At 45.4% G+C, this 25,469-nt stretch overlaps 1 protein-coding gene across 1 annotated transcript in view; it reads left to right on the top strand.

Moving 5' to 3' along the window:
* The window catches only part of NUDT12 (nudix hydrolase 12), a 46,250-nt gene extending 33,309 nt beyond the window's left edge, over nt 1-12,941 (top strand). Inside the window, exons 4-7 of the mRNA XM_040421604.1 lie at nt 3,706-3,873; nt 8,061-8,174; nt 9,651-9,850; nt 12,088-12,941. Of these exons, the coding sequence (XP_040277538.1) occupies nt 3,706-3,873; nt 8,061-8,174; nt 9,651-9,850; nt 12,088-12,198 (593 nt within the window). The 3' untranslated portion in view covers nt 12,199-12,941. The remainder of the gene's footprint in view (nt 1-3,705; nt 3,874-8,060; nt 8,175-9,650; nt 9,851-12,087) is intronic.
* The last annotated feature ends 12,528 nt before the right edge of the window (nt 12,942-25,469 follow it).

Here is a 25,469-nt window from a genome sequence, read left to right as displayed (position 1 = left end):
ACCGCTCATAGAGGTCGGGAGCCGGCTATGTGATTCTGCAGCCAGCTCCCGCCTCCTGTATATGAATGATTGAGAGACTTATCTTCATTGGTGGCGCAGTACGCTCCCCCCCCCCCCCCAGCCCCCCAGTATTAATCATTGGTGGCGCAGTGCGCCCCCCACCCCCATTCAAATAGTAAAAACATTGGTGGCGCAGTGCTCCCCCCCCCACCCAGTATTACTCATTGGTGGCAGTGGCCACAGGATCCCCTCTCCCCTGCTCCTCCGATCGGAGCCCCAGCTGTGTAATCCTGGGGCTCCGATCGGTTACCATGGCAGCCAGGACGCTATTGAAGCCCTGGCTGACATGTTCAGCTCCATGCTGCTGTGTGCACAAAGCACAGAGCAGCAGGGACAGTGTGAGCTCCTATTCACCCTGATAGAGATCTATCAGGGGGAATAGGACAAGGGTTCTAGTCCCTAAGGGGGCTAAAAGTTAGTAAAAAAAAAAAACACAAAAATATTAAGTATAAATGAAAAAGATTTAAAAAAAATAATAAATAAATACACATTAACAATAAACATATTAATTTTCAGCAGATTTGTAACATAGTAACATAGTACATAAGGCCGAAAAAAGACATTTGTCCATCCAGTTCGGCCTGTTATCCTGCAAGTTGATCCAGAGGAAGGCAAAAAACCCTGTGAGGTAGAAGCCAATTTTCTCCACTTTAGGGGAAAAAAAATTCCTTCCCGACTCCAATCATGCAATCAGAATAACTCCCTGGATCAACGACCCCTCTCTAGTAGCTATAGCCTGTAATATTATTAAGCTCCAGAAATACGTCCAGGCCGCTCTTGAATTCCTTTATTGTACTCACCATCACCACCTCCTCAGGCAGAGAGTTCCATAGTCTCACTGCTCTTACCGTAAAAAAAATTTTTTAGCAAAAATGAAAATTCCCAGAATATCGGTATAAATTATCGGCTATCGGCCTGAAAGTTCACAAATTATCGGTATCGGACCTAAAAAATAAATATCGGTCGATCCCTACCCCCTGGTGTTTAATATGGATTTTAATATGTATGTCCACCTACTGAGAAGAATAAGAATGGTCGCACATGCTCAGTTTCATCCTTTAACTTTCACCAAATATATCTACTGTTAGAAGCTAGGACATATACCCCTGAGCCATGGTAGTAAGAGAGCTGTAGCATAATGGAGACAACTCTTAGAAAGGACATGCCCCTGATCTGTCAGCCTGAACAAAATCTAACAGAGCAATTGGAGCAATGAATGGGGAGATCTCTGGATCCATGTGAGGTACAGATTGGTTCTAGCTTTTTTAGAGATTGCCATGTACTATACAATATCTGATTTTCATTTTTTAAATCAATCATGGCCGTACAACCGTATTATCAAATTCGTGGAAAGGTAAGGGTGGACATATCTTTTGCACCTGTTATACCTCCTTCACAGGGTCTGATATGGGTGTGGCTCACAGTATGGTCTTGTTCACATTGCACCAGTATCCTTGCTGGGCAGTTGTGTGGAAGCTTTTCTGTGAGCTGGATTCCATCACCCTCAGACCCTGTTCACACCATAGTCAGAGTAGTGGTAGGAACCCTTTGCCATGCTGAGTGACCGTGACGTGGTGCATGAAGGGCTCCGATATTTTCCTGACCGGAACATATTGGCGAAAGTCTCAGCTTTTTAATACCTGCATTTATGACTTCCCAGTATAGTCAGTAGCTTATTTGTTTGGTGCATTTTCTCTTGGTGTCTCATATGATGCTTTGCTACATTCCCTGTAGCTTGTCCTTGTGGTGCATGTGGACCGCGCCGACGTCCTCCATTGTATGCATATTTTGCTGGGGATAGTCGATAATTGCGGTCCACATGCGGCTGGGCTGCTCCCCCAATCTAGACACGCCACCGTGTCAGGGGCTGAGCAGCTCCTCCAAAATTGCCACTATTTTTTTGGTGTTTCTGTTTTGTTTGATTTGTAGTGTGTGTGCCTTTACCTGGCATTCTAACACTCTTTTGCACCTGTTATACCTCCTTCACAGGGTCTGATATGGGTGTGGCTCACAGTATGGTCTTGTTCACATTGCACCAGTATCCTTGCTGGGCAGTTGTGTGGAAGCTTTGCTGTGAGCTGGATTCCATCACCCTCAGACCCTGTTCACACCATAGTCAGAGTAGTGGTAGGAACCCTTTGCCATGCTGAGTGACCGTGACGTGGTGCATGAAGGGCTCCGATATTTTCCTGACCGGAACATATTGGCGAAAGTCTCAGCTTTTTAATACCTGCATTTATGACTTCCCAGTATAGTCAGTAGCTTATTTGTTTGGTGCATTTTCTCTTGGTGTCTCATATGATGCTTTGCTACATTCCCTGTAGCTTGTCCTTGTGGTGCATGTGGACCGCGCCGACGTCCTCCATTGTATGCATATTTTGCTGGGGATAGTCGATAATTGCGGTCCACATGCGGCTGGGCTGCTCCCCCAATCTAGACACGCCACCGTGTCAGGGGCTGAGCAGCTCCTCCAAAATTGCCACTATTTTTTTGGTGTTTCTGTTTTGTTTGATTTGTAGTGTGTGTGCCTTTACCTGGCATTCTAACACTCTTTTGCACCTGTTATACCTCCTTCACAGGGTCTGATATGGGTGTGGCTCACAGTATGGTCTTGTTCACATTGCACCAGTATCCTTGCTGGGCAGTTGTGTGGAAGCTTTGCTGTGAGCTGGATTCCATCACCCTCAGACCCTGTTCACACCATAGTCAGAGTAGTGGTAGGAACCCTTTGCCATGCTGAGTGACCGTGACGTGGTGCATGAAGGGCTCCGATATTTTCCTGACCGGAACATATTGGCGAAAGTCTCAGCTTTTTAATACCTGCATTTATGACTTCCCAGTATAGTCAGTAGCTTATTTGTTTGGTGCATTTTCTCTTGGTGTCTCATATGATGCTTTGCTACATTCCCTGTAGCTTGTCCTTGTGGTGCATGTGGACCGCGCCGACGTCCTCCATTGTATGCATATTTTGCTGGGGATAGTCGATAATTGCGGTCCACATGCGGCTGGGCTGCTCCCCCAATCTAGACACGCCACCGTGTCAGGGGCTGAGCAGCTCCTCCAAAATTGCCACTATTTTTTTGGTGTTTCTGTTTTGTTTGATTTGTAGTGTGTGTGCCTTTACCTGGCATTCTAACACTCTTTTGCACCTGTTATACCTCCTTCACAGGGTCTGATATGGGTGTGGCTCACAGTATGGTCTTGTTCACATTGCACCAGTATCCTTGCTGGGCAGTTGTGTGGAAGCTTTGCTGTGAGCTGGATTCCATCACCCTCAGACCCTGTTCACACCATAGTCAGAGTAGTGGTAGGAACCCTTTGCCATGCTGAGTGACCGTGACGTGGTGCATGAAGGGCTCCGATATTTTCCTGACCGGAACATATTGGCGAAAGTCTCAGCTTTTTAATACCTGCATTTATGACTTCCCAGTATAGTCAGTAGCTTATTTGTTTGGTGCATTTTCTCTTGGTGTCTCATATCTTTACATGGGTCTGATAAACACAGCTGTTGAGAATTAGGTCATCTTTCATTGTAGACAAACTTTCTTTTGTAGTCCATGGACCTGTAGTGTTATCGTTGATACCTATGTTTTAGTGTATGTTGTATTGTGTTTGTTCCTCATGGTATCTGCTTTCTCTTTCTAGGGATATTGGCACAAGCACGATCTGTCCTGGCCTGGCACAATCGCTACAAATGCTGCCCGACCTGTGGTGGCAAGACCATAATTGAGGAAGGTGGATACAAGCGGACATGTGTAATAGAAGGGTGCCCCAGTTTACAAGGGATCCACAATACATCATACCCAAGAGTGGGTGAGTACGTACAGCATTAGGTAAATGCCAAGGCATGCTTCATAATGGAATACGGTTTGATAGGCTGTTGGATTGGTTCGGTAAAGTCTCATCTTGGATGAGAACATGGAGCGTTTAGATCTTTTTTGCACACATTGAAAATACCTTCTCTCATCCTGACATGATAGAAGATCTGCTACATGTCTTGGTGAAATCTTCAGCACACAGCTTGCGGTGTAATAACAAGAAGCTTTAGTTTTGCAGTCAAAGCGCCTACTACCGTATATGTCGGGAAGAAAGATTTTTATGTCAGACAGCTGATTTTATTAATTGCATACAAGATATACGGTATATATTGTGTCCATCTAAAATAATATGGCTGTTTCTTGAAGAAATAGTTAAGAAGTCATCAGTGTTGTTCTGACGTAAGCTGACAACTGTCTGAATGATGTGGTTCTTCTTTCATCTTTATGGCTTTCTTTTGGCTTTGGCTTCCTAATTTATTTAGCTGTAGGTATTTATAATCTGGTACCCCCTGTCAGATGCTCTGAAAAGTTCATTAACAAAATACAGGCTGAAAAAAATGACCCGTTTTTCCTGGTGACGCCACCTGCAAGGCAGTGAGGTGGGAATGTGATATTCTCCTCTGCACTGTTATTGGGTGTCTTTCATGTAATAATAATATGCAATGCAATTTCCTTACTGATAATTTAGTTGCTGGATTAATATACAGTACTAACATTCTAAACTACACTTATAGAGCATTGGAGAGAACTGTTTTCAAATTTTATTTTATTCCTTTTTTTCTTTGTTCTTTTAAATATTGCATATTACATTATTGTAAGCTGTATATAGCTATAATCTACATACAGATGTATAAATGCTTCTACATGATTCTTATGGAACCTATGTATGCCTAAAGACATCTAAATGTAGAATACTACTTGTACTTGTCAAAAATATTCAATAAAAATATATATATATATATATATATATATATATACTAACATTCATGCCTAAGGTACAGCCTACTAGGAATTCTGGGACAAAGGGCTTGGCTGCATTTGCTAGGCCTTCGCTATCACCTCCCTAGTCTCATCTTTGATGCCAATCATTACAACAGGTGTGCAGCCGTCAGTGACACCCGCTCACTGATTGCTGCACTCATACGGGCAATCACGCGGGCACAGCTGTCATTGCTTTCTGACTCTCTTCTCCCAATCTCTACCATCTGTTCCCTCCAAGACCCAGATGCTGCCACCACCCTATATAACACCACAATAAGTACAGCTCTGAACACTGTTGCCCCTCTCAAACACACATCAAAACCCGAAAAATCAACAGACAACCCTGGGACACCAACTTGACCAAAAAACTCAGACAAGCTTCCAGGGTAGCTGAGCGGTGATGGAAGAAATCCCATTCTAAAGATCAATTCACTGCATACAAGCAATCCCTCCTCATATTCAAATCCTCACTCGCTGATGCAAAACAGGCCTACTGCTCATCTCTCATATCTTCCCTGGCCCACAGCCCTAAACAACTTTTTAACACTTTTAACTCCCTTCTCCGTCCCCCAGCGCCCCCACCCTCTCCTCTCATCTCAACTGAGGACTTTGCCACATACTTCAAACAAAAGATAGTCAACATCAGAGATAGCTTCAGTACACAGTCCCCACAGACCCTCTACACAACTGCTCGGTCCTCTTCTTCCAAAACCCACTTCTCCACCATTACAGAAGAAAACCGCTCCACTCTACTCTCCAGATCACATCTCACCACCTGTGCACTTGACCCAGTCCCACCCCACCTCATCCCTAACCTCACCACAGTGTTTATCCCAGCCCTAACTCATTTCTTAAACCTATCACTAACCTCTGGTGTCTTCCCCTCTACTTTTAAACATGCTACCATTACACCCATCTTCAAAAAGCCTTCACTTGACCCATCTTCTTTGTCCAGTTATCGCTCCATATCACTTCTTCCGTATGCCTCAAAGCTACTTGAACAACATGACCATTCAGAATTGTCCTCTCACCTCTCCTCCTGCTCCCTCTTTGACCGGCTACAATCTGGCTTCCGATCCCACCACTCGACTGAGACTGCCCTTACCAAAATCACCAATGGCCTACTAACAGCCAAAACCAAAAAAAACTACTCTGTCCTCCCTTTTCCTTGACCTGTCCTCTGCCTTTGACACTGTCGACCACTCCCTTCTGTTGCAAACTCTCTCATCTCTTGGCATCACTGACCTGGCCCTCTCCTGGATCACATCATACCTCACAGACCGGATGTTTAGCGTCTCCCACTCTCACACCACCTCCTCGTCTCATTCCCTCTCTGTTGGTGTCCCCCAAGGCTCTGTCCTAGGACCCCTGCTCTTCTCTATTTACACTTTTGGCCTGGGACATCTCATATAGTCCCATGGCTTTCAGTATCACTCTTATGCTGACGACACACAAATCTACCTCTCTGGTCCAGACATTACCACCTTATTATCCAGAATCCCACAATGTCTATCTGCTATATCATCCTTCTTCTCCTCTCACTTTCTAAAACTTAATATGGATAAAACAGAATTCATAATCTTTCCCCGATCTTGCTCAACCCCCCCAACAGACCTATATATCACGATCAATGGCTGCACACTCTCCCCGGTCAACCAAGTCCACTGCCTTGGAGTTACCTTGGATTCTGCCCTCTCCTTCCGACCGCACATCCAAGCCCTTTCCACCACCTGCCACCTCCAACTCAAAAACATCTCCCGCATCTGCGCTTTCCTTAACTTTGAATCTGCAAAAATGCTTGTACATGCCCTCATCATCTCCCGCCTAGACTACTGCAACACTCTCCTCTGTGGCCTTCCATCTAGCACTCTCGCACACCTCCAATCTATCCTAGCCTCTGCTGCCCAACTAATCCACCTCTCACCCTGTTACTCCTCTGCCTCTCCCCTCTGCCAATCCCTTCACTGGCTCCCCATTGCCCAGCAAATTCAGTTCAAAATACTAACAGATACATACAAGGCCGTCCACAACCTGTCCCCTCCATACATCTCTGAGCTACTTTCCGGATACATCCCCACACGCAATCTCCGATCCTCCTCTTCTCTTATCACCTCTTCCCACAATCGCCTCCAAGATTTCTCCTGTGCATCCCCCACACTCTGGAACTGGCTACCCCAACATATCAGACTCTCACCTACAGTGGAATCCTTCAAAAGTAACCTGAAAACCCACCTCTTCAGACAAGCCTACAACCAGTGACCCTGCTGCCTCTATACCGCCATGACGAGCTTCACCCTCTCCCACTGTGTCCTTCTCCCATACCATGTAGATTGCAAGCCCTCATGGGCAGGGCCCTCTCTTTCTGTACCAGTTTGGAACTCGTCTTGTTTATGCTTAGTGCAATTGTCTGTATTATGTATGTATACCCCTTTTCATATGTACAGCGCTATGGAATGAATGGCGCTTTAATAATAAATAATAATAGTATGTATTCGTATTCACCATTATGTAACCATACGACATGGTGTGTTAAAGAGGACGTGATACCTTTCCTGAAATGTCTGTTGTAGTAAATAGTTGTATTCACCATGGAATAACAATCAGGAGCATCTTTCCCATAACTATATTTGTGTCATTTCTCTGTTATTGCTTCTGGCAATTTATGAATAAATTTATAACTGTGTTTTCCCATTTACCTTGTCAGATGGGCGTGTCTCTGCACAATAATTAATTGTTAGGACCAGTTGGACAGTGCATGACTGTTTAGGGACACAGCCCTAACTTGTAACACCCAGTTGTCAGTTTATTCAAAAATTGCTATAAGGAATAAGAGAGGAATAGTACAGCTCAGGTTTCTAAGAAAAGATGCTCCAGAATAGTTGTTTCATGGGGAATACAAAAATTTACAACAACATACATGCCTGTGCAGTACCCCGGATCCCATGTGCTTTCCGCATCCGTTTGTCCATTCCGCAAAAGATAGAACATGTCCTATATTTGGCTTCAAAATGGGGACCAGAGACCCATTAACATCAATCAGTCCACAAAAATAATGGATGCGAAACATGTCAAATGGACGTCATCTGTATTTTGCGGACCGCAAAATACATACGGTCGTGCGCATGAGCCCTTAGAGTGAAACGGTGGTGAGAAAATGAAGTCATTAAGAAATAACATATTGTTGCTTTCTTTATTACACAGATCCCGTGGTGATAATGCTCATCATTCACCCTGATGGAAACCATTGTCTTCTGGGGAGACAAAAGAGATTTCCTCCTAGTATGTTCTCTTGTTTAGCAGGGTTTATTGAACCAGGTAATTACACTCTACGGAGGGAAGTTATCAAGAGGGTAATATTTGAAGTCCGTTTTGGTATGTAACGTACTTTGTGCCAAATTTATCAAATGCCCCTTGTTGTTTGATAAATTTGTCTCATTCTTAAACCTAACACTTTTTTTCTATAAAAGCCAGTTTTCCTAATCCACCCTCCTACTGCAGTGAGATTGAGACTTTTTAGAAAATTTCAGTGATAAATCTGGAGTGAAGCTCATTAAAAGGGTTTTGCTGACCCTGTGGTGCCTGGGGTCAGAAAGTCGCAGCGGGTGGCTACTCGCCCGATTTCAAGGGATCGCTCCATGACCTAGTTGTATGAATGGATTTCGGTCCAGGTTTTCCTGTTTTGGTTTACTATCCTTTTTGTCCTATCTAAGTATCGGTAGTTTTCCTTTCAACTGTTCTGGGTCTGCCACTCCCAGCCACTATTTAGTCTCTCTTCCAACTTCCCTTGTTGCCATATATAGACCTTCCTTTTAGGTGATCTATTCTGACCTCAGGTGGTGTTGCTATGGAGTTGCTGGAGCAGTTGGAACCAGTGCGGTTGGATCTCCGGTCCTCTTCAGTTTGTTGTATACTGTTTGTTGTCTCCCTTCTGGGATTATATGTGGTGTTTGTATTGTTTGTCCACTCCCTGTTGTTACCCTAGGTATCAGTGGTGAGGACTAGTGCTCCCACTTCCCCACTCACTACCTAGGGCTTCTTCCAGGGTAAGTCAGGTACCAGGCATGAGATCAGCATACGGGTGAGCAACCCGTCTAGGGACGTTAGGGTAGCCAGGTGCCAGTGCTAGGTGAGTTAGGGGTCACCACTCCTCCCTTTCCCTTGTGTTAGGGCACCCGGTTTCCTTTCCCTCCGCACCACACGTCTGGTACCTGCCATACCAGACGTGATAATAGGTCATAAGTATCTGATAGATGTGGTCCGACTTCTGTGAGTGCCGCAGCCTTCTCTGTGCATACCAAGCACAGCGTTTTAGATACCAAGCACAGCGTACAGCGACTGTGATTGTTATCGCAGCTCAGCCCCATTCACCTGTGCCAGAGATTGGCTGAGGGTGCATTTCCTGTGTGCAAGAGAGGCCAGGAAACACAGACCTGCAGGGTAGCGTAGGTACAGCGTCTGTGAGTGCCACCCTTTTTTAATTTTTTTTTATGGCATTCTGATGCTTTTTATTGGCTGGACAACCCCTTTTCAAGGAATCTTAAACTTGCAGTAGAAAACTGCCAAATTTGCAGCCTTTAGGAAGATAAAGTAGTGACATTGGGCAGATCATTTTCAGGACTTCCTTTTAGTTATCTTTTGACAATGCAGTCAGCATCTCTCCAGCTGACTACAGAGAGCAAAAGATTGACAATGTCTGGAGACTTCAGGCTTTCTTCCCATTCCTCTCATTGCTTTGGGCTTTGACTAATATACTATCACGGTACTAACCTTGGCTTTCTCTCTAATCCAAAGGGGAAACAATAGAAGACGCTGTCCGTAGAGAGGTGAAAGAGGAGAGTGGCGTTACAGTTGGCCACGTTCAGTATGTATCGTGCCAGCCCTGGCCAATGCCTTCCTCCCTTATGATTGGTTGCTTAGGCGTTGCAATATCTACAGAAATTACAGTCGACAAGATTGAAATAGAAGATGCTCGTTGGTTCCCTAGAGAACAGGTAAAGTTCAATTTCATTTCCTTCTGGTATTGATTCTTTTCTGATTACTCCGGTTTGGTAAGACACGGGGCAATGCTTAGATGCTATGACTTCTCTCTAATGATGAAATGCATGAATGTAAAGAAAGGCAGATATTCCTCTGCCGGCTCCAGAGACTTGGTGGAATGTGTACAGTAAAACAATCCTTTTCATCTGCTAGCTGAAACATTAGAGCCAGGCTGCCAAGCCGCAGATGCTCTAGTGCTTGAATGAAAGCTTTGCTTTAGGCAACATTTTGTTCATATGGGGACTTATTCAAGTCGTGCTAATGTGTAACGTTGTATTCTTTGGTCTGTTTCCCAATTTACAGTAGGTATAAGTCTTGGTAACCACAGGGATTAGTTCACTTAAAAACATAGGGGGGACATTTATTAACTGTGTGGCGTATTGAAGTTGGAGATTTTGTCACATGCCATTTTTGTGGCAAAATCTTTGACTTTTCCCACTCATGCCACTTTTGCAAAGTGCCGAGAAAACGGGCCATGTAGTGGGTGGGGAAGCGGGTAGGCAGGCCTGGCTCATTTATCGTTTTTCACATGAAAAATGGTTCAAAGCAGGGATGCCCAACCTGCGGCCCTCCAGCTGTTGCAAAACTACAACTAACTCCCAGCATGCCCAGACAGACTACAGCTATCAGCCTACAGCAGGGCACGATGGGAGTTGTAGTTTTACAACATCTGGAGGACCGCAAGTTGAGCATCCCTGGTTTAAAGGGTACCTATTATTTAACAAACTTTTAACCAAATTTAGTTACTTGGTAATAGAGACTTGTCAGCACCCAGACCCCCTCTGATCAAAACTTGACATATATTTTGGTAAAATTATAGGTAGGCAGCAAACCTCTGATTCAAAATACACGGATTCATTAGAGACTCTAAACACAAGTGGATCTGAAAAAAAAAAAATTTGCTGATCCACCATTGCAACCATTTTGCAATCAAAGCATCTTTGTAAATAATCTCGGTTAAAATTCCTCTAAGATTTCATGTCTACAGCCCCTTAGTAGACCTGTTTGTTTCCATGGTAACAAACTACATCCTGCAGTCACACCCCTCTTCCAGCTGTCCTTTTCATCTTGCTGACATATTTGACAGGTTGTCAAGTAATGTGTGAAAACACCTCTTTTTGATCCTGTAAGAAATCGGAGGCATACGGTGGTACAGGCTATAGGTCCATACTGCACTAAACTGTAATACGCATATATGCATTAGGCCTTATGTCAAACTGAACCTAGTGATCGACATAATTTTACCTACCTGTTATTTGAAATATGTGCAACTTGCCGTTCCCCCAAGGCCAACCAAGTCCTAGAGTTTTAGGAATTGCCGAGTGGTGATGCAGCCTTAATAGTTTTGTGTGTCACTGTGCTCCCCAGGGTTAGGCTCTGTAGCATGTAAAGGAGCTGTAGTTGGAGGAATATGTAGAGTCCAGACTTGATAAAGTTCAACAGTTTTACTTGAATAAACTTGCATTCAGACAATACTTGATCTTTCTCTTGGCTCCAGCAGGCTAAGGGTAGACTGGCAGGTAAACTTGAAAACTTTGCTTTATCTTTCTCTGCTGCTGTGCTAATCTCTGGCTTCCGTATGGTTACTGGACTTTCTGACAGTTCTGGTACCTTATTGAGTAGGGTGCCTTTGGCCGTTGTCCCCCTCGTAATATTCAATCTATGAACTGCAAGGAGTCAAGGTGCTCTACGAGCTTCTTTCCCTGGAAGACTCCTGCAGCAGGAGGGGCAAACGCTCCCCTTACTGCGCCATGTTGTCTCTTCTCTTTCCAACTCTCAACTTCACTATAGCTTCCTGCAACCTGTCCCTTAGTAGGAAGAAGGACTAGCCCACTTCTGCCCAAAAGGGGGAGAATGGAATGGTAAGTTCCATTCTATCTAAACATCTGCCACTGCCAGGTACACTACCACCAGCTGGACAACCATGAAATACAATACATAAGTTACATAGCAATACTAATAAGGCACAATATCAAAGGACCTGGAAATAAATACAGAGATGACATTATTTACTAAGCATTAGAGACAGTAGCTAGATGTAGAAATGGTAGCGCCCCCTCTGGGGTACTACATATGCACATCACTACTCCAGATTTGGACTCCAGATGTTGGTGGAAGTTGTCGTTAATATACAAAATGTAGAATAATGAAACTCTAGGTAAACGATAACTTTTTCTTTTTTCACATGTAGGTTGTAGAAGCCATAGTCAAAGGAAACCATCAGTACCTGGTAGTGCCACCAAGGCACGCCATCGCTCACCAGTTGATAAAGCACTGGATTGGTATGAATGCTAACCTATAGTGTCAAGAAAAAACGGGCTTTATTATATAAGGATCACAATGTAATCGGCATATCAATTTATACAGCTGAAAATCTGCTGTCTCTGATTCTTTTCAAATGAAGACACATATGATTTCCCAGAATCCTAGGCACAGGGATGACGTGTTGCCGTCTGAATGTGAACTCCTATGTCACTTTTCCCAGTTTGCACCTTCTTATTGATCTGCACTGGGGAATCACTTATACAAGACTTTTGTTTTTTTACCTCTTTTTTTTTTGTACTACGAGATCTGGGCATTCTGACTGGATAAAACTATTACTAGTTCAGAATCACGTTTATTGGTTAAACATGATAAATAAGGTAATAATGTATAACTATAATTACTATATATCACATTTGTATTAAATGGCATAATTAACCTCAATACCCCAGGTTATGTTATGCTACTTTTGTATTTAGATAATGAAGGAGATTTATCAAAACTGGTGTAAAGTAAAACTGACTTAGCTGCCCACATCAACCAATCAGATTCCACCTTTCGTTTTTCAGAGATTCTGGATCTGATTGGTTGCTTTTGGCAACAAAGTCAGTTTTCACCAGTTTTGATAAATCTTCCCCATTTTTGTCAGGTCCTAGATAAGTCTGTACACCATTGAAAATTACAAGAGCAATATCTGTTGTGTGCAGGCAGTGAACAAGCAGGGAATGAGTCCAAGATAAGTAATGCATTTACAGAGTTATGTGAATTCTGTATATAGGTGGACATATACTGTAATGTATATGGAAGCTCACTGGAAATCTTGAAGGTCTATCAGTCTGTATATAACATGATATTTGAGATACATATTTCATCACCCTTCTCTCCAGGTATTAAACAGCCACCGGAACTTCACAAGGAGTCTTCGGTTTAGGCATGGCCATACTTGGCGGCAGAAGTGAAAACCGGTGGGACATGTGTGAAGAGGGTCGGCAGTGGATTTAAGATACAGGTCTTGGGCAGCAAACAGACCCCATTTATTAGCTAAAAAATGGACAGAGCTGCTCCTGCTGTGTCTGATCTGGCCTGTGCTTGTATTACGTGGATTTGAATGGCTGCCATGTAAGGCTACTTTCACACTCGCATTTGGTGCGGATCCGTCATGGATCTGCACAGATGGATCCGTTAAGATAATACAACCGGCTGCATCCGTTCAGAACGGATCTGTTTGTATTATCTTTAACATAGCCAAGATGGATCCGTCTTGAACACCATTGAAAGTCAATTGAGGACGGATCCGTTTTCTGTTGTGCCAGATTGTGTCATAGAAAACAGATCCGTCCCCATTGACTTACATTGCGTGTCAGAACAGATCCGTTTGGCTCAGTTTCGTCAGACGGACACCAAAATGCTGCAAGCAGCGTTTTGGTGTCCGCCTCCAAAGCGGAATGGAGACTGAACGGAGGCAAACTGATGCATTCTGAGCGGATCCTTATCCATTCAGAATGCATTAGGGCAAAACTGATCTGTTTTGGACCACTTGTGAGAGCCCTGAACGGATCTCACAAACGGAAAGCAAAACGCCAGTGTGAAAGTAGCCTAAGGCTACATATCCCTTGAATGGGCCAAAATGTCTGGCCAATCCCCCTTCCCCCCCCTTCACTATAATAACCTAATGCTAGTAGTTTCACAAGCCAGACCTGCGAGGATCAGTGATCTCCAGACCAGCTTCAATGTGATGAGACAACTACTTAAAATAGAAATTTCCCAAAATGGCGAAACTGTGCAGAGCACTATAGGTGTGTTTATTTCTTTTATACCTAGGTGTAGCCTTCTCTATCTGTACACATGCTGATGGCCAAGCTGAAAAATCTAAAAAGGTACACCATGTAAAAATATCATATTAAAGTTAGACTTAACTTTTAGGGCTCATGCACACAACCGGTAGCTTTTTTGCAGTCTGCAAATTGTAGATCCGCAAAACACGGATAGCGGCCGCCTGTGTTCCGTATTCTGTGGAACGGATCGTCCGGGGTATAATAGAACAGTCCTATCCTTGTCTGTAAAACAGACAAGAATAGGACATGTTCTGTATTTTTGCAGATGCCACGGAATGGACATACAGATGCAGACAACACGCGGTGTGCTGTTCGCATCTTTTGCGGCCCGTTGCAGTGAATGGGTCCGCATCCGACCCACAAAAAAATGCGGATCAGATGCGGACAAAAAATATGTTTGTGTGCATAAGCCCTTATGGAAACTAATCCTCAAATCTGGAGAATAAACCTATGTAGCATTTTGCAGTATTATTACCAAAATACCTTTGGGCTCACAACCATCTGTGAGAATCTTTACATCAATGGATTATTTGAAGGGACATTCTAGGCAAACCTCCAGGGGCAGATACACTGTGTGCCTAGTGCCGAGCCTGCGAGGGGTGAGTGAGGTGGTAATATCTTTTGGTCATGCGTCACCACTTCAGGCACTGTACAAGGCAGAAAATAGTTTACATGTTTTACCTGGAAGAGGGGACTCGTGACTAGATATTGTGTGTGGCACATGTGTTACATTAATGAGGACGAGTACAAGCAGGAACAATTTTGTCTTGTTAATGCTTCACTACAACTAGCGAGACGTGTATGGGATGTACATTATAGGAGACCATGGTGGCATATCATGCCGGCAATGTCTGATTGGCATTAGTCCAACCGCAGTGATCCTCGCCTATTGCTAGAACAAAGTGGCACTAGGAAAATGTCATGTAGCTTCAATTGCTGTTAAGTCTGGCCAGTCTTTTTAGTCAATGGCCAGCCATGCAGCAGCCCTAGACAGAGCAGAGTTGGGACTCATGCACTTAGCCGTTGCTAGGCCGTTCCATGCATTGGGGACCGTGCAATTTGCGGTCCCCAATGCACGGGCAACATCCGTGCGGATTCCACAGACGCATCCAGGACACTTACCTGTCGAGTTTGTTCTCTGCTTACTGTCTGCTCCTCCCCTTGCTGTTAGGCCTGCAGAAACTCCTGCTCTTCCGTGTCTTAGAAGAACATGTCGTCTCTGGCCCTGACCTTACTTCCAGGGATCATCAGGGTTAGTAGGGCTCTAGGTTTCCTGAGAACGGGGCCGCCCTACCTTCTAGGTCCGCTCATGCAGTTAGGAGTCAGGGCGAGGATTAGGGATGTGCTAGGAGGTGTCCCGCTCCCTTATCCTTGGTTTCAAGCCTGGTGGCATTCCTTTCTTCCCTGACATTGTATGGTGGGGGTTTCCCCCACTCCCCATTGTGACACTTTATTCTAGTAATTGGGTCCTCCGCTGATCAGATATTGGCATCATACTCGGCATATTCTTCTAGCGCCTTTGACAAGACAACCATCTTAATCATGCGAGGCTGAGAACACTAAAATAATAATATATTGATTAAAGGGGTTTTCCAGGAATTTGATATTGATGACCTATCCTAAGGCACCCATCTTACTTTCGGCACTGCCACCGTTCAGCTGTTTGAAGAGAACGCTGCTGGAGTTCTGGTTAGCGCTGCGGTCTCTTCACAGCTTACCAAGTACTCAGGGCCGGTGCAAGGATTTTTGCCGCCCTAGGCAAAGATCCATTTTGCCGCTCCCTCATGTCACAGACAGACACGCACTCAGACACTCACTGAATGACGTACACAGAAATTCACTGACAGACGCACAAACACTCACTGACAGACGCACAAACACTCACTGACAGACGCACAAACACTCACTGACAGACGCACAAACACTCACTGACAGACGCACAAACACTCACTGACAGACGCACAAACACTCACTGACAGACGCACAAACACTCACTGACAGACGCACAAACACTCACTGACAGACGCACAAACACTCACTGACAGACGCACAAACACTCACTGACAGACGCACAAACACTCACTGACAGACGCACAAACACTCACTGACAGACGCACAAACACTCACTGACAGACGCACAAACACTCACTGACAGACGCACAAACACTCACTGACAGACGCACAAACACTCACTGACAGACGCACAAACACTCACTGACAGACGCACAAACACTCACTGACAGACGCACAAACACTCACTGACAGACGCACAAACACTCACTGACAGACGCACAAACACTCACTGACAGACCACAAACACTCACTGACAGACACCTACCACTGAACAAACTCACTGGCAGACACTCACTCACTGGCAGACAAACACACACATATACTCACTGACAAACACACAGACACTTACTGACCGACAGACATCCACACTCACTGACATACATACACTCACTCACTCACTGACATACACAGACACTTAATTACAGACACACATACATTTACTGACAGAAATACAGACATACATACACTCACTCACTGACATAAATACACAGGCAGACACTCACTCGGTTAAACACTCACCTCCCTGGGGTCCAGTGTGGTGCAGCTCCTTAGTCCTCCAGCGCGCCGTTTAGTATGCCGGGGCCGGAATGACATCATATTTTCCGGCATCACAGAGGGCGCACGAGGGAGGAGTGGGGAGCTGCTAGAACAGCCTCCTTTGCCGCCCGCCTCCTCTCCTCCGGTAATTTACTGGCAGAGCAGGCACCTGCCATCAGGATAAGCAGATGCCTGATCTGCCATATTTAAGAAGGACCTCCACCTCCTGGCCCCCCTGTAACGGCGCTGGGGGCCCAGCAGGCCGGCGCCCTAGTTCGCCTATATGGTTGCGCCGGCCCTGCAAGTACTACACTTTACAGCGACTGTGCTTGGTATTGCTGCTGAGTCCCATTCACGTGAATGAGACTATACTACACCTAGGCCATATGACCAATGTAGAGTGACATCACTGGCCTAGGAGGAGACTTAAGCGCTCACAGGCCTTGTGGCCTCTTCTAATAGATGATAGTGATCCTGAGGTCCTAAAGATAGGTGATCAATATGAAATTCCCAAATAACCCCTTTAACTATAGAGGTTTTCACAAATCAAAAATATATTTTTAGCCTTGTATATTGGCTTCTACAGTATATATTGTGATCTCCGATGCCTTTATGTCACACACTGAAATGGTTCTGTTCTCTGTGATTTTTTTGGCTCAATATGTTATTTTCAAATAAGAATAAATCTACTAATTGTAAAACAGAAAAATTATTCTTCTCCTCAGTCTTTTGTCAGTTCTTAAAATGAAAATGAGACATGTTGTGCTGCAATTCTGTTCTCAGAAGGGGCTGCCTGAGAGTGGTCTGAAACCCTGGGGAATTAAAACACTTGCCTATATTTAGAAAACACTCATGTTAGATACCTTATTAAAAAATTCAAAGTCTAAGGGGTTATCTTTTGTGGATCATTCGGCAGACCAGCCCTCCCCTCACGGCCGGACCTGTGGAGGGAAGCAGCGGCCCAATGCTGGTTCCTGACCCCTTTGCTCCCCTGCTGCTGCTGCAGCGCTCAGGTACCCCGCTGTCATTATCTGGTTTTATGTCACTGCAGTATATAACTGGCCGCATCGGTGACCTGCTTCCCCTGCATAACATCATTTGATTACATGACGCAAAGAGGCAAGTCACCTCTGCGGCCAGTTATAAGCTTCAGCGCTGTCAAACCAGATGTTGACAGCAGGAGACCCTAGCACTACACTGGTGGCGGGAGAGCAAAAGACCCCGGACCCAGCAGCAGGGACCAGGTAAGTATGCTTCCCTCTGCAGGTCTAGCCACAAGACGGGGTCTGCCGAAAGACCCCCAGAAGATGAACAACCCCTTTAATAGAGGAGAGTCCTCTGCTCAGGAGCCTCATCTGTTGATCACAGTAGAGAGTGATTACTAAGGCCCCTTTCACACGAGCGAGTATTCCGCGCGGATGCGATGCGGGAGGTGAACGCATTGCACCCGCACTGAATACCGACCCATTCATTTCTATGGGGCTGTGCACACGAGCGGTGATTTTCACGCATCACTTTTGCGTTGCGTGAAAATCGCAGCATGCTCCTCTTTGTGCGTTTTTCACGTAACGCAGGCCCCATAGAAATGAATGGGGTTGCGTGAAAATCGCAAGCATCCGCAAGCAAGTGCGGATGCGGTGCGATTTTCACGCACGGTTGCTAGGAGACGATCGGGATGGAGACCCGATCATTATTATTTTCCCTTATAACATGGTTATAAGGGAAAATAATAGCATTCTGAATACAGAATGCATAGTAAAACAGCACTGGAGGGGTTAAAAAAAATAAAAAAAATCATTTAACTCACCTTAATCCACTTGCTCGCGTAGCCGGCATCGCCGTCTGTCTCTTTTACTGTATAGGACCTGTGGTGAGCATTAACTATAGTTCAAGGACCTGGGATGACGTCACTCCGGTCATCACATGGTACGTCACATGATCTTTTACCATGGTGATTCACCATGGTAAAAGATCATGTGACGTACCATGTGATGACCAGAGTGACGTCATCCCAGGTCCTTGAACTATAGTTAATGCTCACCACAGGTCCTATACAGTAAAAGAGACAGACGGAGATGCCGGCTACGCGAGCAAGTGGATTAAGGTGAGTTAAATGATTTTTTATTTTTTTTTAAGCCCTCCAGTGCTGTTTTACTATGCATTCTGTATTCAGAATGCTATTATTTTCCCTTATAACTATGTTATAAGGGAAAATAATACTATTTACAGAACACCGATCCCAAGCCCGAACTTCTGTGAAGAAGTTCGGGTTTGGGTACCAAACACGCGCGATTTTTCTCACGCGAGTGCAAAATGCATTACAATGTTTTGCACTCGCGCGGAAAAATTGCGGGTGTTCCTTCAACGCACCCGCACATTTTCCCGCAACGCCCGTGTGAAAGGGGCCTAAGAGTCTGTTAATTTTAATGAACTCTGTGTAATGCTTGATTTCACCTGTGGTAGCCCTGTATGGAAATTGAACACTTATTGCCAGGTTCCCCCACAGAATACAGCTGATTGCTAGAAGTCCTTGCAAGAGGCACTTTGTGATCAGTTTATTAGGACCGCAGTTTAAAGGGAACCTGTCACCGGGATTTTGTGTATAGAGCTGAGGACATAGGTTGCTAGATGGCCGCTAGCACATCTGCAATAACCAGTCCCCATAGCTCTGTACTGATTTTTTTTTTTTTAACCCTTGTAACTCAAAAACAGCTGAACATTTTTATTTTTTTTAAACTCGTTTTATTAAAAGAGAATGACACAAGGACATTGATATCTATCGGGAGTCTCATATGAGGAGTTACATGATATTGACTTGGGTGATAGACATTATACATGAGGCAAACATAGCGCATACATAACGGCCTTAACGTCAGTAGCAGCAACAACAACACTTCAAAGTTCCTGCATATAAGGTAGGAGATCAGTGAGGACCGTCAGCTGTCGAGTGCAGATGCGAAGTATGCAAGGTGAGTGAAGATGCACACCAGTCTCCCCAGATCAAATTTTTGTGGACACCCCCTGTGTTTATAGACAATATTATCCATGGAGACTGCATGATTTACAAGAGTGAGCCATTGTCCCTTTGAGGGGGGGGAATCTCCCATCCATCTTATGGCTATTGCCTTTCTGGCGAGAAATAGTGTTTCCGCTAAGAAGACTCTGTGGTAATGTGACCACGACTCCTCATCAATGACTCCTAAGATACACATCTTGGGACATAACTGCAGTGTCACAAGAACCATAGTTGCGAGGACTTCCAGCACTGAAACCCAGTACTGACGAATGATCTCACAATCCCATATCATATGCCAAAAATTAGCTCCCTCCGCATCACATCTATGGCACCTGGAGTGGTTAATCCTACCCATCTTTTGAAGTCTAGTGGGAGTGAGGTAACTGCAATGAAGGATAAAAAGCTGAATCATCTTGTTGTTTATAGAGGGTGATACCTTGGTCGGGGCAATCAATGCCTCCTCCCATTCCTCAGAAGATAAAGAGGGTATTAGCAACTTCCACCTGTCCTCGACAGCCAACGGGGTCACCAGCATGCGGTAGTTTAGCAAGTGTGTATACAGAGCAGAGACTATGCCTCTAGGGCCTTGCGACTTCAAAACCCCAATAATAGGGTATTTAGAAATACTCCTGTTATCACTCCTGAATTGGGCCTGCAATGCGTGTCTCAATTGAAGGTATCTGAAGAAAAGAGTGTGTGGCACCTGGAACTTATCCTGGATCTGAGAAAATGAACTTAGCTGCCCACTCTCATATAAGTCTCCCATCGTCAATATCCCATACCTTTTCCACTCAGACACCCCCTCTAACCGAGCCAAGTGAGGGAACATACAGTTATCCCATATGGGGACTTCATTGGGCAAATCCTTGTAGGAGTTTAATTTAGATGCCTGCCATATCTGATGGGCTAGTTTGTGGATTGGAAGAAGGCCCTTTTGAATATGGCGAGAGCCTTCCAGAACAGGCCATAGCGTGGGCACCTGCAAGTAATCGTGTAAATAGTATGTGTTTAGCCTTGAAGCATCAGTGACCCAATATCTCAAGACTCTAAATTGGCTTGCTTTAAAATAAAGAAAAAAGTCTGGAAGGGAAGCGCCTCTCTGCAGCTTCGATCTTTGCAGAACCGACAGTGAGAGCTTCCTCCTGGATTTACCCCAAACAAAAGAGGTTATCAGAGCATGGATGCGTTTGAAAAATCCCCTGGGCACCGGCGTACAAGCGTGGGACAACAGATACAGACCTTTGGGCAACAGCACCATCTTTACCAGATTCAGTCTTCCCATGACTGACAATGGGAGGGCCTCCCATGTTTTCACCTTATCTTGGAATATGGCCTCTAAGGGTTCAATATTCAAAACATAGGAGAGCTGAGGCTCTTTAGTGATTATTACCCCTAGATACTTAAACCTATCAACTACAGGCAGGTTATATCGACATTCAGGCCAATCGTGCATCCAGAGGGGCATGATGGCAGACTTACCCCAATTTATGTGTAACCCGGAGTACTGCCCAAAGCGCTCAATGATTTCAATTGCTCTTGAAAGAGATACTTCCGGGTCCGACAAACAGGATCAAGTAATCTGTATACAATCCTATCCTATCCTCTCTATCTCCCTCACGAACTCCTGCATAGACCTGGTCCTGCCTAAATCTGATGGCCAGGTGCTCAATTGCTATCGCAAACAGTAAGGGCGAGAGCGGGCATCCCTGCCTCATGCCTCTAAGTAGAGGGAGCCTGTCAGAGTGAGAGCCATTCAGCTGAATACTGGCAGTGGGGTTCTTATATAGAATTTCTATCCATTTAATGAAATTGGGACCAAAGCCAAAGCTCCCTAGCACGGCTATCAAAAAGGGTCATTCTAGTGAATCGAAAGCTTTGGCCGTGTCTAGAGAGGCCAAAGCCCACCTCGCTTTCTTAGCAACCCCCAACTGCGCAATCACTTGAGCCCTCCTAATATTGTCCGATGTGGACCTTCCAGGCATAAAGCCCGATTGATCAGAATGAATTATTGACGTGATTACCTTATTCAACCTGTTGGCTAGAATTCTGGTCAGGATTTTATAGTCCAAGTTCAAAAGTGAAATTGGACGATAAGATCCACATTCCAATGGGTCCTTGCCAGGCTTCAAAATCACAACAATGAAAGCATCATACATGGAATCTGACAAGGAGCCACGGGAATGCGCCGCCCGGTACAAATTCAACAGCTGAGGGTTCAGATTTTCCCCATATCTAGAGTATACCTCTACCGGGATGCCATCCGGACCAGGAGCTTTCCCTAACGGTAAATCCTTAATGGCCCGCTCCACTTCCTCTAGCGTGACATCCTCCTCCATAAGACCCTTATCTAGGTCTCCTAGCCGAGGATGAGACACTTCACCGAGGTAAGACTCTAAATCTTGCCCTGAGTAAGTAACTGCCGATTTATATAGGTTCCTGTAAAAGTTATGGAAGCATTTCAATATGTCTTGCACCGATTCCATTATGCGGCCGTCAGCCTCCTGTATGCGGAGTACCGGGGGAGCCATATTGTTGGTACGTGCTATATGCGCAAGTAACTTCCCTGTCTGGTTACCTGTTTTAAACGCCTGCTGCTTAAGGAAAAAGAGCTTCCTTTTGCTCTTTTCCTCCAGGTGCAGCATGTACATTCTTCCTCTGGACAACCACTCCACTCTGCGCTCTTCAGAGGGGGACTCAGTAAACGCCTTCTCGTCCTCCCCACAGCTGGCATGTAAATCATTCTCCTTATGTTGCGAATCCCTCTTAACATATGAAATGGAGGATTTGATGCACCCCCTGAGGTGCGCCTTTAGTGTCTCCCACAGCAACAGAGCGTCTGTGGATTCGCCCTGTACCTCAAAAAACATCCTCAATTGGTCAGGGATTCTGTCATTTAAACCGAACAAGGACAGCCAGAAAGGATGTATACGCATCTTACTGCCAGCGCTAACATAATCAGTCAGGGCCAATTCCGCCAATACTGGGGCATGATCAGAAGGGCCCTGTGGTCCGTGTCGGATATCCACCAGGTCAGTATACACTATGGCATTACTGAACAGGTAGTCGATTCTAGATAGAGCTCCTCTGGCGGGTGTAAAGCAGGAGTACTCCCTTGTGTGTGGATTCCTGGCTCTCCACATGTCTATCCAGCCCATCTCCTGCGATATTCTGGCAAGAACCGTGCTGTCCCCTCCAAGCCCCCCTCTATCGGCTCTATAGCTAAACCTATCTAAGCCCTCACTAACTACTTGATTAAAATCCCCCATACATAGGAAACGGGCATTGGGATAATTAGCCACGAAACCCGGAGGGATAGAGATGCAGGAGGGGAATTATACAAGTTAACAATCACATAGGGGACACAGTTGATATGAGCATGTATGAAGATGTACTGCCCTCCTTGGTCCACAGCTGAGTAGTGAATCTCGCATCTGAGACTTCTATGGAACAACAGGGCAACTCCTCTGGAGTGGGAACTCCCTTAGGAATTGAATAAATGCTGGGCCCAGGGCTTCTTTAACCTATTCCCCGTTTCCAGAGTAAGATGAGTTTCCTGGAGGCCCAGAATTTGTGGGTTAAAGGAGCGGATTTGGGAAAACACTGCAATCCTCTTATTAGGATCTCCCAGTCCCCTCACATTCCAGGACATCACTCTTATGGAGGCCATGATAGCGCTAGATTTGAATCAGGGACAAATACCCACATCCATAATGCATGCACTGGCGGTTCAGAGATTTGATCAATATGAAGCATAAACTCTCTTGCTGCTGTCATGAAGAGAGATGACCATACTTGAGACATATAAGCTTGAGCGTACAAAAACATAATACGGAACAGTAACATTATAAACCTGAAAGTGTCGGAACCAGAACAGACTAACTTGGTGGCCCTTAACTCGGGGACCTGCATAGTGTAAATAGATGTTATAACCATACAGGTTGTGCTCCTACCCTCTTTTCAGCGAAGATATGAAAAACTGCTTGCATTAATTCATGACAGTAGGACATATTAGTAAAGCGTCCAGTGCTGTATACAGGGAGACACCCTATGCTTAAGAGAGATCTCACATAAGACCATCAAGCGTGAGCGACAACATGAAAATGTGGCCAAAAGTAACTATATCGCATATTAAATAGTATCAGGCTCAGGGGGTCCTCGATCAAGTCCCTTTAGAGTCAGACATGTGGGGGTGTTTAATACTTGCTGTGAACAAACAGTGAAGAGATCAGCGTGGTCCGGGGCGTGCAGATTTCCTTGAGGCCCAGTCCTCAGCTTCCCGAGGATCACTGAAAAACACGGTTTTATCGCCATCTATGACTCTAAGGCGAGCCGGATAAGCCATTGAATATTGAAGATTTAGATCCCGGAGGCGACGTTTAACTGCAACAAATGTGGCTCTCCTGTTCTGGAGATCAGCAGAGAAATCCGGGAAAAGGGAGACTCGTGCATTGTCATGCCTGATGTCTTGCTTGCTTCTGGCCTGGCTAAGGATAAGGTCCCGGTCTCTCCAGTTCAAAAGGCGCGCCAAAAGGGGTCTAGGAGGAGCCCCAGGTGGGGGGTATCTGGCTGGAACACGATGTGTCCTCTCCACGGCATACGCAGGAGAAAAGGGCGCCTCAGGAAATTGCTCTTTGAACCAGGCCTCTAAGAAGGTCGCAGGATCTCTGCCTTCAGCTTTCTCTGGTAGGCCCAAAATACTTGCGACTCAATCTATTTTCCAGGTCGTCGCATTTCTGCTGCCACTGACCCACGGATCGCTCCAGATCTTGCATTTTCCCAGCCATTGGTCTGGTCAGGTCCTCCAGCGCAGACACGCGGTCTTCAGTATTTTTGACCTGGTTTCTCAGCTGCTGCATGTCATGGCGGAGCAGGCCCACATCCACTCTCACCTCCTCCAGCTTCCCGGTGAGTGAGGTCTGGCATGACGATATTGCCACCAGTAGCTGCTCATACGCGGCCTTGAGGGTAAACTCCGACTCGGTGCCATCTTCAGCTTCCGCCTGGTGAGCAGCCTGCCCGCAGGTAACAGCCGCGCGCGTAGGAGTTGCGGTCGCAGCGCCACCTTGGGCCTCTGATCTGGTAAACTCTTTTAGCTTCTCAGCAGCCGTTTGCGCTTTGCTGGGCCCCATATTCGGTGTGCGGGGTCTCCTCCTGTGTCTACACACCGTCCACTCTGTGCCTGGAGTCGGCAGTTTGTCAGGATGGTGAAGGATTGATGAGGATAAGCGGAGCTGCTCTCAAAAGCGTGCTTACATGCTGGCTGCTGGCCACGCCCCCCAGCTGAACATTTTTAATAAATCCCAAAAGAAAAAATGATTTTTATCCCAAAATGAGTAAAATGCAATAAAAAAATTGGCCCAAAGGTGTCCATAGCCTTTAAACACGCAAGTTCCAAATCACAGTAGTAGTATTCAATATACTCACAAAAGAAGCCAGCAATAACTCCAGAAGATGTCGGTGAAGATATAGGCAATGTGTGAGGAGTAGTGAAGTAGTGGAGTAGTGTTGAGCGAACCCGAACTGTTCGTACCGAACTTTGCCGCAAAACTTCGAGTTCGGTGTTCGGGCATTTAATAAAGCTTGTTGAAGGACTGCAGGGCAGCCAATCAACAAGCTTTTCAGCTGTGGGCACTTAGAAGCCATCATAGCCATGCCTAGTAATGACATGGCTGTGATTGGCCGGTGCATCATGTCACCCAGCCTCTATACAAGCTGGATCACGTGTAGCACCGCCCAGCTGAAGTGAGGGAGAGTGTTAGGAATCTCATCTGGCTATTTATTCTGTGGGTGACCTATAGTGATTTTTTTTGTGACTGCAATACACCAGCTTTGTACCCCTGACACAAAAAT

The sequence above is a fragment of the Bufo bufo genome, chromosome 2, assembly GCF_905171765.1.
Source record: "Bufo bufo chromosome 2, aBufBuf1.1, whole genome shotgun sequence".
NCBI classification, from domain to species: domain Eukaryota; kingdom Metazoa; phylum Chordata; class Amphibia; order Anura; family Bufonidae; genus Bufo; species Bufo bufo.
Note: the sequence above shows the minus strand (reverse complement) of the source record. Positions and strands in the feature narration are given on the sequence as shown.